The sequence below is a fragment of the Rhinatrema bivittatum genome, chromosome 3, assembly GCF_901001135.1.
Source record: "Rhinatrema bivittatum chromosome 3, aRhiBiv1.1, whole genome shotgun sequence".
Classification (NCBI taxonomy): domain Eukaryota; kingdom Metazoa; phylum Chordata; class Amphibia; order Gymnophiona; family Rhinatrematidae; genus Rhinatrema; species Rhinatrema bivittatum.
The window spans coordinates 325,154,014-325,177,911 of NC_042617.1; the positions used below are offsets into that span (position 1 = coordinate 325,154,014).

General features: G+C 42.9%; 1 protein-coding gene across 1 annotated transcript in view; it reads right to left on the minus strand.

Annotated features, from left to right (window-relative positions):
- The window catches only part of ARMC2 (armadillo repeat containing 2), a 367,472-nt gene that overhangs the window by 287,032 nt on the left and 56,542 nt on the right, over nucleotides 1-23,898 (minus strand). The window contains exons 2-3 of the mRNA XM_029595303.1: nucleotides 20,559-20,830; nucleotides 11,210-11,282 (exon numbers count right to left, since the gene is read on the minus strand). Coding sequence (XP_029451163.1) covers nucleotides 11,210-11,282; nucleotides 20,559-20,764 — 279 coding nt within the window. The 5' untranslated portion in view covers nucleotides 20,765-20,830. The remainder of the gene's footprint in view (nucleotides 1-11,209; nucleotides 11,283-20,558; nucleotides 20,831-23,898) is intronic.

Sequence of the window (23,898 nt, forward strand, 5' to 3'; positions counted from 1 at the left end):
TGCATCAGAAAGGTCAAACTGGTCTAATTCTTTGGTTAGTTGGAGGCTGAGGATGTCCGTGTTGCACAGTTTTCTAAATTGAACCGTGGTTTTATGAGAGGTTTGTGGATTGGACTGATTTAATTTCAAAACTGTGGAGATCATTCTGTGATCAGACCACGGGACTGGTGAGAAAGTCGGAGATGAAGAGGTGGAGAGGTCTTCATTTAGGAAGATTAGGTCCAAAGTGTGACCTGTTTTGTAAGTGGGGCCGTTGATAATTTGTTTGAATCCCATAAAACTGAGTGTGGTGAGAAATGTTTCGCAGTTGGAAGAGAGCGGAGTCTTGTCAACATGCAGGTTGAAGTCTCCTAAGATCATAGCGGGGGAATCTGTGTTGATGTATTTAGATATAAGCTCGATGAGTGGGGACAGGTCTGATTCAAGGAGCCCTGGAGGGGCGTAAGTAAGGCCGATTTGAAGAAGATTAGATTTGAATATGGAGAATTCAAGGTTGGAAGTTGAATTTGTATATTGTAGGGTTGATCTTAGATCTTTTTTTGTGGATCTGGCATCAGTAACATGGGATCTTCTTGGTGTTTGGGTACTTGCCAGGTTTTTGTGGCCTGGTTTGGCCTCTGTTGAAAACAGGATGCTGGCTTGATGGACCCTTGGTCTGACCCAGCAAGGCAATTCCTTATGTTCTTAAGAAATTTAAGAAAGATCTGAAAACCTGCTTATTCACTAATGCATACTGCCTGACTGATACTTCCAATTCACCTTGACCCAGTTAACTGAAATGTGTCCCCTCCCCTCATCCCCACCTTTAATATAGCTACAATTGCTCTTATGAGCTTTTATGTGCTTGTCTTTGAAGTACACCCTTAGACTTAAGAGTGTTTCTCCTTGTTCACCTGTATTCCTGCCTATCTTTGTAATTCATCCTACGTTGTGTGAGTGTCAACCCTGTACACTGTTGTGGACTAGTGGTTCTTACATGGAACGACAGTATATAAAATATTCAAATTAAAAAATAAATAAATAAATAATGGGTTCAAAAGGAGCGATACACAAGACTCAGAGGACCAAATTAAGATCCCTCAGGGGTATATGCTTCCAAAGTGGCAGACGAAGATGCTTTACTTCTCAAGAAATGTGAGATAGCCAGATGAACCACTAAGGAGAAATCATGGATCTTTCTTCTATAACAGGCAATAACTGCTACATGCACCTTCAGAGAATTTAAAATCTATCCCCTTTTGCAGAACATTCCACAAAAACTGACACTTTAAACGGCAAGCCATTTGCTTCCACACACCAAGCTTCTAACACCTTCCAGGCTCAACTATATGCCAAAGAAGTGGACTTTTTTTCTTTGCAATTAGATATTTTTATTGGATGTTAAGAAACAAATACAATGTCAAGGGAAACAGACATCCACAATTCCCAGAAGAACTCCCCAACCCACCCACCCCCAATCCAATCTATGCAAAACACCACAAACAAAAAAATAAAGCATATAAAATCATAATGTACAATAACAGACCACCACCCTGAGTGCCTGTTATTAATTACACAGCATTGCGCAAAACCCTCTAAAGGAAAACTCAACTGTAGGGCTACTACTGTCTAATGGACCATGTGCCAGTAGACAGGAGAAGAAAAATGACAAGTGGAAAGAAATGATGGGGATTATACAATACTAATCAACTAAACCCTGTGAATTCGGCCATTTGATAAAGGGCCCCACGTTTTCTCAAAGCGTGACAATCGATTATGGTGTAAGGCAGTAAGATAAGCCAAATGATAGTGGTTAGACAATCTGTGTAATACCATCTGGAGACAGTACATCTGTCATTTCCAAAATATAGCCAATTCAAAGCAAGATGTAATAAATACCTGATGACAAAGCCACTGTTGAGATTTAGCAATTCCCACTACTGGGATGTTAAGCAAAATGTATCGGGCGTCAAACATCTCCCACTCCCAAAAGATTGGATACCAAATAGTAATTTGCTTCCAGAAAGGAAAAACCACCTTAAAGTGCCAAATATGTATAAAAGTGCCAATGTTGCCACAATTTCTCCAGCAGATATCACGCACAGAAGGAAACATATGATGCAACTCAGCAGGGGTCATATACCAGCAAAACAGCAACTTATAACAATTCTCCTGTAAACTAGCAGAAATAGAACATTTACTGGCACAGATAAAGGCTGAATTCCAGTCTTCTGCGCTCAAAGACTTCCCTAGATCCAATTCCCATTAAGACAACAGATTTTTTTTATATCAGACCTCTTAACTTATCTATCTGATCACAGTAGTTTTCAAACATTGATTTGCTTTGTCGTTAGGTGGAAGCTCTGGGATACTATAACATGCCTGATTTGAGCATAGTCCAAGAAGTCCACCTATTCCATATGATATGTATCAATTAAGTCGCTAGGGAGAATAAGAATACCTTGAGATAACAGGTGATCCAAACAAATAATACCATGTACCTTCCAGATTTCAAATGCTTTAGATCAGTAGTTCTCAACCTTTTTTCTGTGATGACGCACCTGACAGATGCTGCTCATGTGCGTGACACATTGCACACTACATGTAACAGCTATACCAAAAAAAATATCCTAGATATTTAATTGTTGAAAATGATACAGGAGAAATATAACATTCTTTAATTTCAATAACTGCTTATAAAATATCATTATTACATTTTTTCACAAAAAATTTAATCTTTGCTTACTGCATCAGTAAGAAATCTGGGACTGATATGCATATGCAGCACACAGTTTTTCAATACAGACAAACTCATGCATTTCCCTGACAACCTCAGAAAGTTCTGACCTCTTCTGGAGTTTATACAGAGCAGAGTTAGGAAATTTCCCTTTTCAACTCATCATACAAAAGTATATTCAAATTCTGATATCCCCTCGGTAATATTTCTTCAAAATCCCTTCCCTGCCAGACACTTTGTGAAATAACATGAAAACCTACTAAAAAGACATTTAGAAATGATATAATAAACCAGCCATACTACAAGAGTACTAGGTGCCTGCACCTGAATAGCAACAACCTTACCTATGAAAAAGCAAGACTGCAAATACAGAACACAATACACTTACTATAGGAAAAACAAAAAAAGCCAGTCTGTCTAGATTCCTACACAGAATCTACATCCTAGTTAGTAGAATCCCTCATCTCTGTCAAACCTGCAGAATGCAGATTGACTAATTTAATACAAAATAAGACCATAAATTATAACAAGCATACAGAGAAAAACTGAAACATCAAGAAGTGTGTGTGTGTGTGGGGGGGGGGGGGAGGTGCAGCAGGATGGCGGGACAGGATACAGCATGCCTGCAAATTTCAGACTTGGATTGGTGGTGGCAGTGATTGCCGGGGTCAAGGGAAAAGAAACAGGGAGCGGTGATAAGGAATTTTAAGTACTCTGCACTCTCCTCAAGCAGCAGGCACATGTAGCGGTTATAGAAAGCATAGGCTTGCTATGTCAAAATTTTGGTGACATACCACTGCTTTAGAGATTTTAAGCACATTAGAAGAGTCGTATTATGGAAAAGATGAGTACGAAAAAAATAAGAGTTATTACCAACCAATTTAGATTTCCATTGATACCACACCCGCATAGTAGTATATAAGGTAAGAGGGAAGCAACGCAATGGACGCCAGGTGGACCTTGGCTGCCATGGAAGGGTGGACACAGGTATCACACCTACCAATGCTTGTTCCAGCAAAACCCACTAGTTCGTAGAACTCATCTAATGGATGTCCAGCAGCGCTCTTGAGTTGGGAGGCAGCAAAATACCAAATCAGATTAGGGACTCCAAACTACCCCACACGTTAGGCTGAAACCTAATCATCCGAGAGACCCTCGGAGGGTGTCGTCTCCAAATAAAATAAAAAATTCTCTTCTGCCAAGAGTGTAAAATGGCAGCAGAGATGAAAATTGGAAGAGTTGAGAACAAATAGAGAAAATGAGGGAGAATTTTCATTTTGATAATAGCACTACATCCCAACCAGGAGAAATTCTCTATTCCACTTCTCTACATCCTTATCTATAGCCTTCACCAGTGGGATATAATTCAAGGTGAATAAGTCTGTTACATAGGGACCTATATCGACACCCAGGTATTTAAGAAAGTTCTTGGCCTACATGAAAGGGAACTGCTGTTTAAAATTATTAACATCAGCTTGGCTAGGTTGACATTTAAAATATCTGATTTATTAAAGTTAACCTTGAAACCAGAGACTGCACTGAACTGGCCCAGTTCAGCCATCACACTTGCCAATGAGTAATGGGGGTTAGTCAGGTTGAACAAAATATCAGCAGCAAATAGAGAGAACTTAAAGTGTAGAATATCCACCCTTTGATCTGGCCTGACAAACACATTCTGGTGGTCAAGGGCTCCAAAAACAAGGCAAGCAGTAATGGGGACAAACAGCCCTGCCTTTTGTTTTGTCCTATCCCAAAGCTATCTCCAAAGCCCCCATTGATCTTAACTCAGACTTTCGGTGATTCATACAATTTTCCAAATAAAAATAAATAAATAAAATAAATAAATAAAATAAATAAAATAAATAAATAAAATAAATAAAAAGGACCAATGCACCATGTCAAATGCTTTCTTGGTGTCAATGGATAATAGAGGGAATATTTTCCTTATGCACCTACCATAGAAGATTAACAATTCTGCAAACATTATATGACGCCATACGATTGGGAATAATGCCAACTTGGTTGGAGTGAACCAACAGAAGCATTATCCTATTCAGTCACTCAGTTAAAACTCTAGCCAGTATCTTAAGATCTAAATTAATTAGGGAAATCGGTCTATAAGACCCACAAAGGGAAGGATCCCTTCCAAGTTTCACAATGACAGTGTCAAGCCACATTAGAATAAACTCCTCTCCCTGATGAATTTAAACATGTCCATCAAGGGAGCTACCAAGATATGAGAAAATAGTTTATAATATCTACGAGAAAGCCCATCCAAATCTGGTGATTTACCCAGTTTTGGTGTATTAATAACCTGTAAAACCTCAGAGGTACTGATTGGACTAGCCAGATATACGGTTCTTCAATGATGACAAAGGGAAGTGACACAGAATTAAGGTAAGCATAAAACATCATAAAGCAATCTCTAATATCTAAGGACGTAGTCACTATCTCACTTTGTTTTTAATTTTAGCTACAGAACCCTGAGAAGATTTCAATTGCCTAGCCAAGTACCTCCTGTTGAGTTGTTCAAGCGACGTATCAACATATTATCCAGGGACTGCAACTCAAACCTGGCTAATGAGAGTCGTTTAAAAGTGGATTTAGATTGGGTCTTCATATGTAGACAAAACAGATGTGTAATTTTAGTTATTAAATTAAGTCACATCGACTCCCTCTCTTTCTTACGGTATGCAGCTTGAGAAATCAAAAGACCCCTCACTAATATTTTAGAGCAGTCCCAAATCACCCCCAGGATGTAGATGCATGCAACTGAAAATACTCTTGTAGCTGCTCTCCCAAAAATTTAGAAAAAAAATTCATCTTTTAACAAGCTTTCATTTAAATGCCAAAACTGTTGGCCACAATCTAAATCCTGGAAAAGAATATCAAGCCAGGTAGGTGCATGTTGGAACAAGTAATATTCCCACAGCCATGAACATATAGTCAATATGGGAATATGACCTGTGGGAAGAGGAGAAAAAGGTATAGGTGCAAGAAGTAGGACACCTCTGCCTCCAAATGTCCACTAGTCTCCACTGAGCCATCAGAGAAGACAGTGTTTTCCTCATCCCCTGCAAGGATAAGGAGGCTTGATGAGAATTATCCAGATTAGGATTTCTACTAAGATTAAAATCCCCTCCACATGAGAAAGCAAAATTTTAGCCAAAGATTTCAAAAAAGAACTTTGATCAGAATTAGGAGCATATAAATTAGCTATTATAAGAATATCCTGACCCACTCTTATTTTTACACTAAGAAAAGGGAAAACAGTGTGAAATACTTACTTATCGCCCACTTATTAGGTCAAAAAACTATTTTTCATTTATTTTAATTTTTAATATTTTTTAGTATTTTTTGGAAAAACATTTTTTGTATAGAATGAACCGCATCAGCAAGCCAGACAGCGTATCTCCTATAAGTGCGGAGATCGCTCGGTCTTCTCAATCATTTGCAGTCAATTCTATATGCGGTCCATCTTCACAGTTGTGTGACAATGGAACAACACAACTGTGAAGATGGACCGCATATAGAATTGACTGCAAATGATTGAGAAGACCGAGCAATCTCCGCACTTATAGGAGACACGCTGACTGGCTTGCTGATGTGGTTCATTCTATACAAAAAATGTGTTTCCAAAAAATACTAAAAAATATTAAAAATTAAAATAAATGAAAAATAGTTTTTTGACCTAATAAGTGGGCGATAAGTTTAAATATTTCACACGGTTTTCCCTTTTCTTAGTGTACATTGTGTGTGGGATTTCCCTGCTCTTTTTTGTTTCCACTCTGATTTTTACCAGGATATACTGCCTTTGGGGATCAAAAGCTGGAAAAGCACATCATGAGTGAGATGGCAGGAAATTAATATGCCCACACCTGTATACTTCACTCCCTTAATACTGACCGTTAAAAACTTATGTGGATAGTCTTTAAGGGAGAACACCTGATCATGCTTTTTCCACAAATGGGTTTCCTGTAACAATATAATAGAGGCCTTATAATATGCTAACTCCGAGATAAGAACTGGCGCTTCCTAGAAGTGTTAACATTAAGTGAAAATATACAGGTCGTCATTGATAAGTATATTGTAACAGACAACCCTTCTATATGGCATATCACTCAGGTCACTTAAAAATGACATTCCGTCTCATCAATGTATGTGTGAAAAAGAAAAATTATATAGAACAATCCCCCATTGCCCAAAATATGATCTGCCTGACCTCTTTGGCAGATCAATCCTCTCCTTGGGGACATGAGAAGCAAACCAAGATGAGCTCCCAACAAACCTCCCCCACCATAACAATTAATAGAAAAAAACAAGAAATTTCCATCGCAAAAACCTAGAATAGCACCGCAGAAAAAAACATTATGAAATTGTTGATACATCATATATTGTATGCCTTGATAGCAAATATGAAACATATCAGTGAATCCAAAAGTAAGATGTCCAAAAACTAAAAGAGGCAATGTATTGCTTCAACCCTGATCAAAAAAAGCCAATCACAAGCCCTCCAAATGCCGACGCAGCCTCCTGCCACCCTTTCCTGCTTGGTGCCATCTTGGGTAGGTGTCAGTCTTCGGCATGCTGGGTACCATTTTAGACACTGCAAAGTTTATAGGTAAATTTGCTTGCTTGAAAGCCTCCACAGCCTCAGATACAGTTTTTATGCGGAACGAAGTATCTTTGAGTACGAAGTGCAGACCAAAGGGAAAAGTCCAGCAAAAGCGAATATTCTCAGTGTGTAACTAATTTGTCACATCTTTCAGTTTTAACACTTATGGAGAGTAGTCTGAGCTAGATCATTAAAGATAGCAATCTTTTGCAAATACAGAGGGGTTAACATTGCAAGCAGGGAATTTCATAAAATTAGCAACATTAGAAAAATTAGCAAAATTTGTGAATCTGTAAACATTGTGAAATTGGTGAAACATAGTAAAATGGTTTATAAGCTGTACCTTGTATTATCCTTGTACAAAACTGCAGCAGTAGAGCTAGTTAGAAAAAAAGGGGGGGGGAGGGAGGGGGAAAAATGTGGGTGTAAAAAAAAAAAAATCGGTTGACAACATTTGGAAAACACGTTGTATTCTGTATTGTTTGTAATTCTATGTTTCAATTGTCCAAATAAATGATATTTAAACAAACAAAAAAAAAGATAGCAAGGGTATGACCCTCCCAAAGCCACTCATTTCGTTTCCTCGCTGCTTCATATATAAGAGACTTTTGAGTGAAATCGTGTAAGTCCCTTGCCTGATTATCAGGTTTAGGGCCCAAAGTCCTATGGGCCCATTCAATTTTAACGGGCGGCAAGGATCAATCCTGAGGTGTATCACAGACTTCATTAGCAGAAAGTATGAAGGTGCAGATTTTCGTAGCCACAACTCTGGTGTCAGTGTAGTCCGCGGCTTCCAGGACTCCCCGAATCCACAGGTTACACGACCTCAATCAATTTTCCAGATCTTCTATTTTTTCTTTTCGGCGAGGTGTGCATATTCGGAGTGCATGGACTTCTGTTGCGCAGATAGTGTGTCAATTGAATCACTGTGGCTTTCCACTCTGATATTAAGCTCATCAACCTGAGACCCAAGTGCCATGTCTTCGGAGATTGATGCCAGCAAATCCAACTTGTGCAGCTTCATATCAGACCTCAGCTCCAAGAACCAGCCCCACAGCTCGTCTCTTGATGGTAAGTCATCAGGCCCAGAGCTAGTTAGGGCTATTTGGGATGCTTTCTACTTCCTGCCCTCTGAAGTCATCTGTGGCCTGCCCACTGGCACCCACAGGTATCTCGGAGGCATATTTGCTGAAAGAAAATTGTTTTAGGTCTGTCATTTTTCTTTTGGCCACCATCCAGCATAATAGTACAGCAATATAGAAGCTAAAATATTCAAAAATTGAGCTGATAGCAGGACTAAGTGATGGATTCAATAAAGGGGGAAAGGAGCACCACAATCAAGCGCCCATCTTGGTCAATGTTAGAGCACCCCCCCTCCCCCCGAAGTGGACTTTTTTCTTGCTTGCAATAGAGTAATGACCACCCCATCTAAATAAACTTTGCTCCTCAACCTTCTCATCTCAATAGTCAAAATCACAAGACAAAAAGGAAGCCAGATTTTCCAAGACAACCGGTCCTTGATGCAGAAGCTCTTGAACTTGATCCAATTTCAGAGGACTTGCCACTTTGATGAGATCTACATTCCACGGACATCTGGGCCAATCTGGGCCTATCAGAATTACTTAACCAATGCTTTTCTATCTTCTGAAGGAGCCAATCTATCATGGGCCATGGTGGAAACGTATAGAAGGCTCTGGCAAGGCCACTGTTGGGATAATACATCTACTTCTGCCAACGCCGCTTCTTTCCTTCAAACAAAAAATCTTGCTGCCTTGGAGTTTCCATGCATTGCCATGACATTCCAACTTGGTTGGCTCCATTTCAGCAATATCAGTCTGAAAGACAAGTCGGTCTTCTCTCCTGGATCTAATTTGCAAATACTTAGATAATCTGCCTGAATGTTTTTACACTCCCACAATATGCATAGTCAAGTTCACTTGAAGATGCTTCTCTGCCCATCTGAACAGAAGCCCTGATTCCACAGTCAACAGGTGACTCTTTGTGCCCTTGAAAATTCACATAGGCCACTGCTGTAATACTGTCTGAGAATATTCTCACTGATCTGTCTTGAACCAGTGGCACAAATACTTGTAGATCTCTATTTATGGTTCTTGTCTTTAGGCATTAATGGACCTTGATATCTCTACTGGATCCCAGAGGCCCTGAGCCGTTCTGTCCTGATAATGCACCACCAACCTCTCAGACTGGCATCCATTATTACTATATGTCTATCTGGGGACTCCATAAGAATTCTCTTGGTTAAATTCTGAGTTGAGAGCCACATCACAATTGGATTCTGGCTTCTAATATCAATTTCAGCCTCATCTTAAAATCACGAGGTTGTGCCCTCCATCACATTAAGAGACCTCTGCAATGGATGCATATGAGTTCTTGCCCATAGAACAAGATCCAAAGCCGCAGTTATACAAGCTAGAACTTGCAGATAAACCCAGACTTTGGGAGAGCCCAACTTCATATTCCAAATCTGCATCCTCATCTTGGCAATCCTATCTGACACTAACACCTTTGCTTTCTGGGTATCAAACCATGCATCCAAGTACTCCAGATTCTTGAGAATGAACCAATCTGCTTTTAAACAAAGTTTATCTCCTGAAGCAGCTGCACCACTCTAGCTGCTGAACACTTTGTCTCTACTTCCAACTTCACTCATATCAGCCAATCGACCAAGTAAGGATGAACCATCACATCTTTGCACAAGGCCATCGCTGCAATAACCATCACCTTGGAAAACATCCTTGGGGCCATAGCTAAGCCAAGAAGTGGTGCCCGGGAAGTGCCCAAAACTGAAAATGACCTCCCAGGACTGCAAATCCGAGATATTGTTAGTGAGATGGACAAATCTGAATACGAAAGTACACCTCAGACAAATCAGGGAGGTTAAGAATTCCCCTTTTTCCTCTCCCCAAATTTTTTTTAAGCCAAAACATTATAAACATACAATATCCACCTGAAAAAGAATATGTCCTTGCAATAACAGAATGAATGGATTTACACTAGAGTGAAAATAAGAAAAATAGATAAGGGCAAAAACAAAGACCATTTTTCTTCTATAATCCCATCCCCCTTCCCAACATTCCCTCCTACATACCATGCACTCACACACCACCCATCTTTCATTAAAACCCCACCCCCTAACACGCAGTGCCCAATTCACTCCCATATAGTAGAATAGCCCAGTTTTTCAACAAAACATGACTCATCATGAAGCATTTTCCATGCATGCATATAGTCTTTAGCCACGATTCTAGCCAAGAGTCAAATAACCAACCTTTCAAATAATATAAAAGATATCTTATTTTCTTGCCATACTAGTCCTGAGGGTGGGTCACAGTCTATCCATTTGGATAGGATGCACATTTTATCAACTAACAAAGTTAGTTGACAGAATTTCAAAATCCCCTTGGAAATAAGAGGAAGAGAGGCTTACCTAATAGCAAAAAGGACCCCATAAATGGAATCAGAGTCCCCACAACTTTGTGAAAGGTCGAGAGTACATACTTCCAAGAATTAAACACTTTGTAGCAAGTCAAAATATTGTGTACCAGAGATCACGGATGCTATCCCACATTTATAACATATTCTCAACTAACCCCATTTTATGTCTCTTAACACAGTCAATGAAAAAATAATGTAAAAGTTTAAATTGCATTTCCTTTAGCCCAGCATCTATAGGTAATTGATAGGCATCTGAAAACTACAAGCTACATCTTTACAACTACAATCTGCATTTAGACTTCTGTCTACACTGGCACACGTGATCATTAGTCTGACCTAATAGCTTAGGCTACTAATGTTCATTCTTTTAGTTCAATGGCATTCACATCTAAGTCATTAAACAAAAAAAGAAAAGTACTCACATGGTACAACGGGCTGAGGCGTGCACCTGAGACTGGTCTAGAGTCAGGCAATTCAAAACTGCAGCCATGGAGGCTATTGGAAAATAAAAACACATATTTACCTTGAAGTCAGCTGAGCAGAGCAGCAGTTAGTATAGTGGTACTAAGCAAAGGGAGTAAAGCTTCAGGGCCAGCCTCAGCTTTGTCCCTCCTCAGGCATACAGGCCTGATCATTTGGGGGGCATGCAGGGGAGAGGGGACATAAAGGTTTGGTTATTTTTGTAAATTTTCCAGTGTTTACATATCAACACTTAACATGAAGAAAAGCAAAGCAAATATCGTGACATCATATTAAAGAATCTGTAGAAATAAGTAACCAAAGGGGCAGAGGTATTAAAATGTACCATTGTTGGCTACTGAGGCAGTGTTTATCTCACATACTAATGAGGCTGCAGTTAAGGGGAAAGCATAGGAGAGGACTAGTAACATAGTAAGTGACAGCAGAGGACTACTGGAAGTAATTTCAATTGAATTGCTTGGTTTAAATTAATTGTAATCCGCCTGGAGGCCAGTTTTGGTAAAAGCCAGTCTTGAATATCAAATATCAATCAATAAATACCCAAATGGTCCATTCAGTCTGCCCTGTGATTTGCTTAGGGTTATCACTTCCCCCGTACCTGCTCTTAAGGATCTGGTCACCCCATTCCTTCATTTCCATCCTCTGACTAGCTTTTGGGAGGTAACCCTCCCTTCCTTGGGTCCAAACAAACAGGCCAATACAGTACAGTGCCCTCCAGTGGAGCGCACTGTTAACCGGCATTTGGACGCGCGTTTGATGCACTAGCTTTACCCCTTATTCAGTAAGGGGTAATAGTGCGTCAAAAACGCGCATCCAACCCTCCCAAGACTAATAGCGCCCGCAACATGCAAATGCATGTTGATGGCCCTATTAGTCATTCCCGCGCGATACAGTACAGTAAGTAAAATGTGCAGCCAAGCCGCACATTTTACTTTAAGAAATTAGCGCTACCCAAAAGGTACGCGTTAATTTCTGCCGGCGCTGGGGAAGTGCACAGAAAAGCAGTAAAAACTGCTTTTCTGTGCACCCTCTGGCTTAATATCATGGCGATATTAAGTTGGAGGTCCCAAAAGTAAAAAAAAAAAAAAGTTAAAAATTAAAAAAAAAAAAAAAAAAAATTTTAAGCGAACCCATTGCTTAACGTCATGCTACTGATAAGTGGCAACAATAGCCCTCATGTGGGCAGCTCCATGATACCATGCTAGATTTGGAACTCCCCTCCCCCCATTTTTACGTGGGAGGTAAAGAACAGCTCGCGACACCCGGGGAGGCCACTTCTTCCAAATATAGCCAAAAAGCTTCCTTTGCCAAGCCATAAGCACCATTTTCGGAACTAGTATGAGGAGGGTAGAGAACAAGTATAATAGGCGTGGCAGAACATTCATTTTTAATATTGCAATACGCCCCATCCAAGAAAAGGTCTCTCTACTCCAACGATGGAGGTCTCCCTCTATTTTCTTCCAAAGTGTGGTGTAGTTATAATTAAATAACTCAGATAAACGCGCTCCAATGTGAACCCCCAGATACTTAATAAATGTTTTGCCCAACGGAAAGGGAACGCCAATTTTATACGGTCAAAGTAAGATTTAAGAGTTCAGATTTATCATGGTTAACCCGGAAGCCAGCAAAAGGCTGGATTGTTTCTATGCAAGAGACGGAATTGTTGGTGAATTCCAGTGTGTCAATTGTGTCAATTTTGGCTCCTGATGAAGCTGTTATCAGCGAACCTTCGGCCGTAGTTGAGCCGCGTTTAAGGCACTCAAACAAACAGAGAGCTTCCCCTCCTCTTGCTCTCTCTCCACTCTCTTTCACTGTCTGCCAGCCCCTCTTCAGCAAGATCCCCAGCTCTCTTCTACTTTTTCCCCATAAGCTTGTTGTCTGTCTACCTCACATGTTCAGGCTCCACTGGACTTCCACTGCTCCCTCCTTTGTCCCAAGCAGGCCAAGGCCGACGCTGCAGGCCTCATCTCTTCTGGCCTGCAAGGGCCAATGCCAACACTCCTCTCTTCCAGTCTGCATAAGCCAGCCTACCACTGATACTCTCATTTCCAAGTGACAATGGCTCTATGCCTTCCTTCCTGCTGGTCCCATTGATGCTGCTGCTTTCTGATCCCCACACCTAATTCTGCAGGGTAAATGAAGAATTCTGCACAAATTCTGCTCAACTGCACAATGCAGAATTCCCCCAGAAGTAAACAGTTATATAATGGACTGTTCCGAATAAGTACTTGTACATACGATGTAAAATAATTAGTTAGGTTACACTGGAGCGTGATCAAGAGTCCAGCATGAATATTATTGTTTATATTAGAGTCTGCTACAGAATACCCAGGGGCCTGGAGGTACAGCAATCTCTGTCCCCCCCTACAGAGAGCCCTGGAAGAAAGCAGAGCTTATGAAAACTATGAGAAAGGAAGACATCTGAAGCCCCTGTAACTGAAGTGTACCCTTGGACTTCTGACAGAGGACCCAACCCAGGGGTTACATATGAAAGAAAAAAAAAGTCTTTAAAACAAATTCTTGATTAAAACATCCAGTGACCTGTTTAGATATCAAGATACAAAACTACTAAACATTTCTATAGTGCTATAGCTGTACAAACACAAAAAACTAAAAGCAGATATTGTAAAGGCAACTAACCTTTTTGTTAAAAAAGCAAAGAGGTAAGAGATAAAAGAGGTTGTGAAGGTTTTCTAAACAAAAAAAACAAAAAAAAAAGTAGGGAAATAAAGATTAGCATTCATGAACGACAAGAAATCACAGAAAAAGTAAGACAGGCAACAACATCTGGAAAAGGCAAGAGTTGCTGAAAAAAGTAATTAGGAAAGTGAAGGTGCAAATGAAAGAAAAAACAGCAAATTTGGTAAAATGGTGGGACTTTTTTTTTATGGTATGTTAGTGATGGAAGGAAGTGCAAACATGAGCGCGGGAAGAATAAGGAGTAGCTGATAAGGAAGTTGCTTAACAAATTTTTCTGTTGGGTGTTCACCGAGGAAGGCCAGGAGATAACGGTCACAAATAAGATTGGAAGTGAAGTAAACCTCAATGTTCAGAAAAGTGTGAGGGATGAGGGTGAAAGGGAAGTACAGCTGTACAGAAAGGGCGGAGGATGAATTCAGGAAATCACAGGTAACTCTGAAGGCGTGCTGGGGACTGTAGAGCTGAGCAGTTGCATGGATGAGAAGTCAGACTGTACAGCTTTTTAACCAAAATCTGTGACCATGCAGAAAACTATGCAGCAACCCAAAAAAAAATCCTTCTAAAAGATCTCTATTCAAAGCAGACATCTGAGCCATTTCTGAAAATATTTTGTAAAATTTCCAAAAATAAAATCCTTACACACATTATGAGTATGAAAAGCAGAGTTGCTTACCTGTAACAGGTGTTCTCCCAGGACAGCAGGATGTAGTTCTCACATGTGGGTGACGTCATCAGGCGGAGCTCTGGTACGGAAAACTTCTGTCAAAGTTTCTAGAACTTTTAACTGGCACACTGAGCATGCCCAGCATGCCATAATCCCTGTAGCCACAGGGGTCTCCCTTCAGTCTCATTTGTAGCAAAAGGTGCGAGCGAAAAATAAAATAATAAAACGTTTCGGACCCAACTCCGCGGGGTGGCGGGTGGGTTTCGTGAGTGCTACCATCCTGCTGTCCTGGGAGAACACCTGTTACAGGTAAGCAACTCTGCTTTCTCCCAGGACAAGCAGGATGGTAGTCCTCACATGTGGGTGATTAGCAACCTACAGGCTGACTCATTTATTTGGACCGACAGCTTACAACTTGTGCAACAGGCACAACAACTGGTGTACTCTTGGTAGAAATGAGGCAGCCTGAAAATCATAGCAGATGGATAAGGAAGGAGTTGGGATTATACTGGAAATAAATTCTTCAAGAAGGATTGGCCAAAGGTAGAGTCTTGACGTCCTTCCTTATCCAGGCAGTAATGAGCTGCAAATGTGTGAAGAGAGCTCCATGTTGCAGCTTTACAGATCTCAGCAATCGGTACTGAACGATAGTGTGCTACTGAGGTTGCCATGGCTCTGAGTGCACCTTCACTCATCCCTGGAGAGGAAGGCCTGCTTTTTCATAGCAGAATTCGATACAGTCTGCTAGCCAGTTGGAGAGAGTTTGTTTGCCCAATGCACCTCCCAGTCTGTTTTTAATCAAAAGAAACAAAGAGTTGGGTGATTTCCTTTGGACTGCAGTGCGGTCTAGGTAAAATGCAAGTGCGCGATTAGTGTCCAAGTTGTGAAGAACTTAAGTTGTAGAAGGCCCCTCATGAAGCGACTCACAAGGGGTTGCGCTGATACAGGGGCATCCCCTACTCCCTTGTGGTATGCTGAGATGGCACGGAGGTGTACCCTTACCGAGGAAGTCTGGAGACCAGACTCTGAAAGATGCCAGAGATAGTCTAACAGAGATGAAGTGGGGCAGGAAAAAGGGTCTATACCTTTTTGCATGCACCAGATGGTAAATCTATTCCACTTAGAACGATAGAATTTACGTGTGGAAGGTTTTCATGAAGCTACAAGCACTTGAGAAACATCAGTTGACAGACTGAGTGGCTGCAGGATCAAGCTTTCAACATCCAGGCTGTGAGGGATAGGGTTTGAAGGTTCAGATGGTGTAACATGCCCTGGTTCTGAGTTATGAGAGTGGGAGCTGTGCCCAGGCGAATGGGTTGTCTGATCGAGAGGTCGAGGCCAATACGGGGCTATGAGTATCATTGATCCTTTGTCCTGCTGTAATTTCACGAGAGTTTTGGCTATCAGCAGTATCTGAGGATACACGTTATAGGAGGCCTTTGTTCCAGGGGCAAGCGAAGGCGTCCATGGCTAACATATCTTTGTGTTTGTGCAAGCAGCAGAATCTGTCCACTTTGTGATTGAGTTCAGATGCAAAGAGGTCGATGGTCGGTTGACCCCAGCGTTGGAAGATTCTGGTCGCTATGACAAGGTCCAGTGACCATTCGTGGGGATGGAACTGTCGATTGAGGTGATCTGCTACAACATTCTGTATGCTGCCAGATAAGTGGCCCAGAGATGAATGGAGTTACAAGGGCCCAGTCCCAGATTTGCGCGGCTTCTTGGCAGAGGAGATAAGAACCTGTGCTGCCTTGTTTGTTCAAGTACCACATTGCAACTGTATTGTCTGTCTGTATGAGCACAGTCTTGTGTGAGAGGCAGTCCATGAACTCATAGAGAGCGTTAACGTATGGCTCGAAGCTCTAGGAAGTTGATTTGATACTTTGCTTCGAGTTGTGTCCAAGTACCTTGGGTTTGCAGGCTGTTCACATGGGCTCCCCAACCCAAGTTGGATGCGTCTGTAGTCAAGGTTATTTGTGGAACTGGTTGCTGGAAGTGAAGACGTGTCAGCAAGTTGGCTTTGTTTGTCCACCAGAGAAGAGAAGATGTAGCTGGTGGGTTACATGAATGATGGAAGAAAGAGGCTGGGTGGCTTGGAGCCACTGAGATTTCAAAGTCCACCGAGTTATTTTCATAGCCAGCTTGGCTATAGGACTGACATTAACGGTGGAAGCCATGTGGCCCAGCAACATTAGGAATTGATGGGCTGAGGCTGTGTCCCTTGTGCGCAGAGACGTAGCTAGTTTGGAGAGTGTTTCTGCACAGTCGTTGAGCAGGAAGGCCTCTGCGACTGTGGTGTCCAAATTTGTTCCGATGAAAGTAAGGAGGTGAGATGGAGTCAGGTGGGATTTTTGGTAGTTGATGAGAAATCCCAACGAGTGTAGTAGATTGATAGTGATCTCGAGGGCATTGAGAGCTCCTTGCATGGATTAACCAGTCGTCCAGGTAAGGTAACATGTGTATGCTGTTCTTGCGGAGGTGGGCAGCTGCCACCGCCGCTAAGCATTTTGTAAACACCCGAGGTGCTGAGGCAAGGCCGAATGGTAGAACTCTGTATTTAAAATGTCTGTGACCCACTATGAAGTGCAAGTATTTGCGACGATGGGGGTTTATGGCTATATGTGCATACGCGTCCTGAAGATCCAGAGAGCAAAGCCAATCTCCTTGTTGTAGAAGGGGAAGTAAGGTTCCAAGAGAAACCATTCTGAACTTTTCCTTTTGGAGAAATCTGTTGAGATTGCGAAGGTCTAAGATGGGGCGGAGTCCTCCTGATTTTTTTGGAATTAGAAAATAGCAGGAGTAGAACCCCCTTCTGGTTTGTATTGAGAGAACTGTCCTGTTTTGGAGCAGGGTGGAGAGTTCTGACTCCAGCATCAGTGTGTGGTCGTTTCGGGCCCACAGTGGATTTGGTGGAGAGTCTGGGAGTACCATGAGGAAGTTTAGATGGTATCCCTTGGTTATAATTGAAATTATCCACTGGTCTGTTATGAGGTGCCACTGATGTAGGAAGTGGCGCAATCGGCCTCAAACAGGTATCTCTGGGTTTGGATTTATTGAAGATTGGCAACTGTTCTCTGGAAACATATCAAAATCCACATGCTGGACCAGACTGTGGGGCTGGTTGAGCTCTGGCGTGAATATCCTCTGTGAGGGATTTTAGTAGTCTTCGCTCTAGATGCAGGAGGAAAGTACTTGCGAGAGTGGTAGAACGATTTCTTGGGGTCCCTTCTCATGGTTCTGTGAAATGTGGAGGGAGCATCAGTGGTTACTGTAGACAATTGGCGCAGTGTTTCGTGGTGGTCTTAACTGAGTCACTGCGTCTTGAATTTTATCCCCGAAGAGATTATCTCCAGTGCACGGAAGGTCAGTGAGTTTGTCCTAGACCTCAGGTCGTAAATCTGAAGCCTTCAGCCAAGCCCATTGTCGGGTACTGATTCCCGTTGCTGATAAGCAGGACACAGTCTCAAAGGAGTCATATGCTGCCCAAACTTCATGCTTTCCTGCCTCAAGTCCCTTGTGGAGAATAGCAGGTAGACTTCTCTTGATATTTTTGAGGCAATGAGTCTGCAAGGTCCTGAACCTGCTTCCACAGGTTTCTCTAGTATTGTGTCATGTAGAGCTGGTAAGCAGCAATACGAGACACCAACAAAGAGCCTTGGAATATTTTCCTCCCTAGACCATCTAAGAATTTCTGCTCTTTTCCTGGAGGGGCTGAGGAATGAGGCCGCAAGTGCTTTGCCTTTTTCTGTGCCGATTCAACCACAACTGAATGATGAGGTAGCTGTGGCTTTTGGAAGCCTGGAGCATGTTGGATGAGATATGTGGCATCTGTTTTCCTGTTGACAGGTGGAACAATGCCAGGATGCTCCCATAGACTGTGTTGAAGGTCTAACAAGACTTCATGCACAGGAATGGCCATGATTTCCTTAGGTGCGTCAAATTGTAGAACTTCCAGTGTCTTGTGACGCGTTGAAAGGGATGGTGTCTCTGACATTTCTTTAATGAAATTGGCAAAAGAGGGGTCCCTCAGGAGACTGCCGTCTTTCCTCTGGAGGAGAAGGTTCAGAAAGTAAGTCCTCTGATGTAGAGGAATCTGTGTCCACGTCTTCCCATGGATCATAAAGAGTGTTTTGTTGAGATCCAGGAGGTTGAATAGGTATCGACAAAAATGTCGGTGACTTCAATGGCGGGTGTATTGGCATCTATAGAGGCTTTGAAGGCATTAATGGCATCGAGGGAATCGATGGATGTTTGGGTCCAGGGAGTCCAGATGATCCTGGAAGCGGATCCGGCTGTGATGGACCTGGAACCAGACTGGACGTGGTGTCGTCATCCTCAGAGGATCCCGGGATGGATATCGGGAACTGCAGAGGTCTTGAAGGGTGACTTGGCACAGATGGAACAGGCTGAGTTGGAAAAGTACCGATGAGGACATTGAGTCGATGTAATAGCGGTGCAAACAAACACCGATGGTTCAGTAGACTGTGCCGGTATGGGGGCCGGCAGCGATGGAGGCTGGAAATTTTGGATGGCATCGAGCACTGCCTGGTGAATGAGAACATTCAGTTCCTCTGAAAGCTGGTGTAGTCAGAGCAGCTTCAGGGGGAGGCAGGCTAGGAGTTACTGGCCTCTCCACAATAATTCGTGAAGACTCAGTACCCGGCACTGGTGGGGAATGCCTCGGGGCATCAAGTGCAGAGGAGGATGGAGGCTCCTCTGACCAGGCCCTCTGATGGCGGCTCGGTGGCCTTCGATGCCGATGCAACGTCAGTGCTGGCGCCATGCATGGGATCAGGTCAATGCCGGTGCTTTGTCCAGTGCTCGGTGCGGTCTTTCCCTGACAGAGGATGATGCAATAGATGCCCTTGATGGCGTCTGTGATAGATTGTCACCGGCTCAGTGTTGTTCCCGGCGAGGTTTGTCGGTAGATGGGGTTTTTTTTTACGCCGGTGATGACTGGGCAGAAGTCGATGGAGCAGATTTTAGTTGGGGGGGAAAAAAAAAAAAAAAAAGAGTCTCCATTTTGTCCAGACGTGCTCTTCTGCCCTTGGGAGTCATTTGGGCACATTCAGGATACCGATGGATGTCATGAGACGAATCCAGGCATAGCACACATACAGTGTGGGGGTCCGTGATGGACATTGTTCGGATAGCCTGGGCATTTTCGAAAACTGGTCGCCATATCTGTGGAAAGGGCACGAAAATGATCGGAGGCCTGCGGGCAAGAGGCAGGCGGGAACCGGCCGGAGACGCGAGGGAGTACTCACAGAGCGACCGAGGTACATGGGGCGTAATGGGAGACCCCTGATAGGCAATTTGTATGAAGTAAACTTCAAAGTTTTCCTTGAGGAAAAAAAGGATTGAGAAAATCTCACAGAGCTCCTAAACTGCAAAGCAACTGCAGCGTGGAAAAAAAAAAAAAAAAAAAAGAGACTGAAGGGAGGCCCCTGTGGCTAGAGGGATTATGGCATGCTGGGCATGCTCAGTGTGCCAGTCAAAAGTTCTAGAAACTTTGACCAGAGCTCCGTCTGATGACATCACCCACATGTGAGGACTACCATCCTGCTTGCCCTGGGAGAAACAATACAAATGGCTTCTAAAAGAAAAGCCAAAAGCCTCTCTAAATGGAGCGTGCATGCGGCGTTCAGTCAATGAAAACAAAAAAAAATAAAGAATACACATTTTCCAAAATGGATGTAAACAAGCAGCAAATTTTTTTCAGCCAAAAGAAGGGTTTTTTTTGTTTTGTTTTGTTATTTTTTAAAGATTGATACATGGTACTATAGATAAGCCAAAGCCAGACAGCATGGCTGCTAGCAAGAAGAAATCTAAGATTAGAGTAAATCTGATTTACAGCCATCCCCAACCCCACAAAACAAGATCAAATCAACCCTGGCTTTCCAAGTACCTCAAAGTACAGTACCTACCTAAAAGAGGAGGGCGGTCTCCTTTCAAGCGTTCGTGAACACACGCCACCAAAGAGTTTCCTCTGCTCCTCTCGAGGAGTAAAAGGTCTTTGAGTTTTTAGACTCCTCAGGGCATTTCGTGCCTCGTTGATGATCTCGGCACTTGTTTTATGCAGGGATGCAGGGGGCTTATAAAACAGGTCCGACTGTTCGCTCTTTTTATCCATTGGCGCCAATATTGTTCTTACAAAGAGCAGAACTGTTTCAGAAAGCACTGTACACTCTGTAAATACCTAGAAGCAATAATAAAAAAAAAAAATGATCAGAAATCAGAGGAGATGCACATTTCCAAAAGCTGATATAGACATTCGAAGACTTCCCACAACATAATGAGCAGGAAAAACGCTTTATAAACCTGGGGAAAAGCAAAGCTGCTTACCTGTAACAGCTGTTCTCCAAGGACAGCAAGATGTTATTCCTCACACAGGGTGACATCATCACAGATGGAGCCCCAGTGCGGAAAACTGATGTCAAAGTTTCTAGAACTCTGACTAGGCACACTGAGCACATCCAGCATCCCCTATACCACGTGTCCACGCAGGGTCCCTCTTCAGTCTCACAACATAGAATTACGATTAAAAATAAAAAATAGTAGAAACCCAACTCCGCGAGATGGCGGGCAGATTTCGTGAGGACTAACATTCTGCTGTCCTCGGAAAACACTTGTTACAGGTAAGCAACGCTGCTTTCTCCAAGGACAAGCAGGATGGTAGTCAAACATAGAAATGATGGCAGAAAAGGACCAAACGGTCCCAGCCAGTCTTCCCAGCAAGCTTGTGGTATCATCAGCCGCACCATATTGGTCTCCCCCATAATGGTAGCATCTGCCATGCCATTGAAATTACCCCCATATTTAGTTTCCCAAACCGTCAAAGTCAGGGCCCTTGTTCATTGTTGTCTGAGTCCAATTCTCCATCACCTCTTGCCATTGAAGCAGAGAGCAATGTTGGAGTTGCATCACAAGTATAAGGCTTATTGGTTAAGGATAGTAACAGTAGCATCAGCAAGTTACCCCCATGCTTGTTTTCCCAGACTGTACAATTTAATGTCCCTGTTGGTTGCTGTCTGAAACTAATTCCCCTTTTCCTCATTTTCCCCTGCCATTAAAGCGGAGAGCAATAATGGAGTCGCACAAACATATGAAGGCTTATTGGTTAAGGGTAGTAATAACCACACCAGTAAGTTACCCCCATGCACTCTTTTCCTCATTTCTATCCTCTAGCCTTTAGGGATCCACAGCGTTTATCCCGTGCCCCTTTGAAATCTTTCACCATTTTTGTCTTCACCACCTCCTCAGGAAGGGCATTCCTTGCATCCACCACCCTCTCCATGAAGAAAAGTTTACTGATGTTGGTTCTGAGTTGTCCTTCCTGGAGTTTCATTTCGTGACCCCTACTTCTACCGATTTCTTTCTCAAGGAGGTGGTTTATTGATTGTGCATCATTAAAATCTTTCAGGTATCTGAAGGTCTGTATCATATCTCCCCTGCTCCTCCTCTCCTCCAGGGTATACATATTTCGGTCCCTCAACCTCTCCTCGTAAGTAATTTGATGGAGGTCCCCCACCATTTTTGTCACCTTTCTCTGCACCACCTCTATCCTGTCTTTGTCCCTTTTGAGATACGGTCTCCAGAACTGAACACAATACTCCAGGTGAGGCCTCACCAAGGACCTGTACAAGGGGATTATCGCCTTCTTTTTCTTACTCGTTATTCCTCTCTCTATGCAGCCCAGCATTCTTCTGGCTTTAGTTGTCACCTTGTCACATTGCTTCACCGTCTTTAGATTGCAAGACATTATCACCCCAAGGTCCCTCCTCTTGCTCCATGCCCAACACCCCTTCACCAGTCATCACATACAGCTCTTTTGGATTACCACACCCCAGATGCATGGCTCTGCACTTCTTGGCATTGAATCTCAGCTGCCACATCTTCAACTACTGTTCAAGCTTCCTTAAATCACGTCTCATTCTCTCTACTCTCTCTAGTCCTCACACATGGGTGAATACCTAGCTACAGGCTGCTCCCCAACACAGGGGCACAACAAAACTGGTGCTGTTGGTAACAGAGGGGAGACAGCCTGAACTCAAAGGGCCCTAGGTTGGGAGAGTTGGGTTCTACACCTTCAACAGGTTCCGAACACAGACTGGTCAAACCTATTTTCGCATTGGCCATTCCTATCCAGACAGTAACAGAACCATGGGGGCAACCTGCACTGAGCGGCAGTTACTAACCTTAAACATAAACATGGAGTAACCTGCATGGAGTGCCATTTACTGCCGTGGGAAGCTTGCTGGGTAGACTGGATGGACCATTTGGTCTTTATGCCATCGTTACTACGTGAAAAGTGTGACAAGAACTCCACATCGCAGCCTTGCAGATCTCCTCCATGGTAGCTGCTCACAAAATGTGCCAACTATGCTGTTACTGCTCTGACAGAATGAGCTTTAACGTGACCCCCCAAGATGCAGTCCCATTTGGGCATAACAGAAGGAGATGCAATCTGCTAGCCTGCCTAAGATGGTGACAGATTTCCATCTTAACAGGTCAATCGTCCTGCCAATATTCTTTCCCAGGCCCCATTCATACCAAGGTGAATGAGCACTGCACGGTTTATACTACAAGCATGCCTTAGCCATCTATTTGGAGCAGACAGAAGCCCATAGACAGTTCACCCAACTTAACAAAAAGAAACAAAATGTTGGGTGAACTGTCTATGGGCTTCTGTCTGCTCCAAATAGATGGCTAAGGCATGCTTGTAGTATAAACCGTGCAGTGCTCGTTCACCTTGGTATGAATGGGGCCTGGGAAAGAATATTGGCAGGACGATTGACCTGTTAAGATGGAAACCATCTTAGGCAGGAACTTAGGGTGCAAACACAAGACCACCCTGTCGTGAAAAAAACTTAGTATAAGGTAGATAAGCCACTAAGGCTGGAAGCGAGTTGAATTGACTGCCACCAAAAATATGCGCTTCCAGGTCAGTTACTTCAGGTCACAGGTGCACAACAGCTTAAAAGAAGCTTTTATCAGGTGAGCTAACACAACTTTGAGGTCCCAAGACACAGCAGAAGGCCTTGGGAGAGGTTTCAAATGAAGCAGGCCCCGCATGAATCACACAACTATAGGCTGTATAGAGATGGGCAAACTATCTACACCTTGGTGCTATGCGCCAAGTGCACGCAGATGAACTATCGAGTTGGTTTTCAAGCCAGCCTCCGATAGGTGTAGAAGGTAATCAAGTAGTTTTAATGTGGGGAAGGAGAATGGATCTAGGGTCTTCTGCTCACACCACACAGAAAC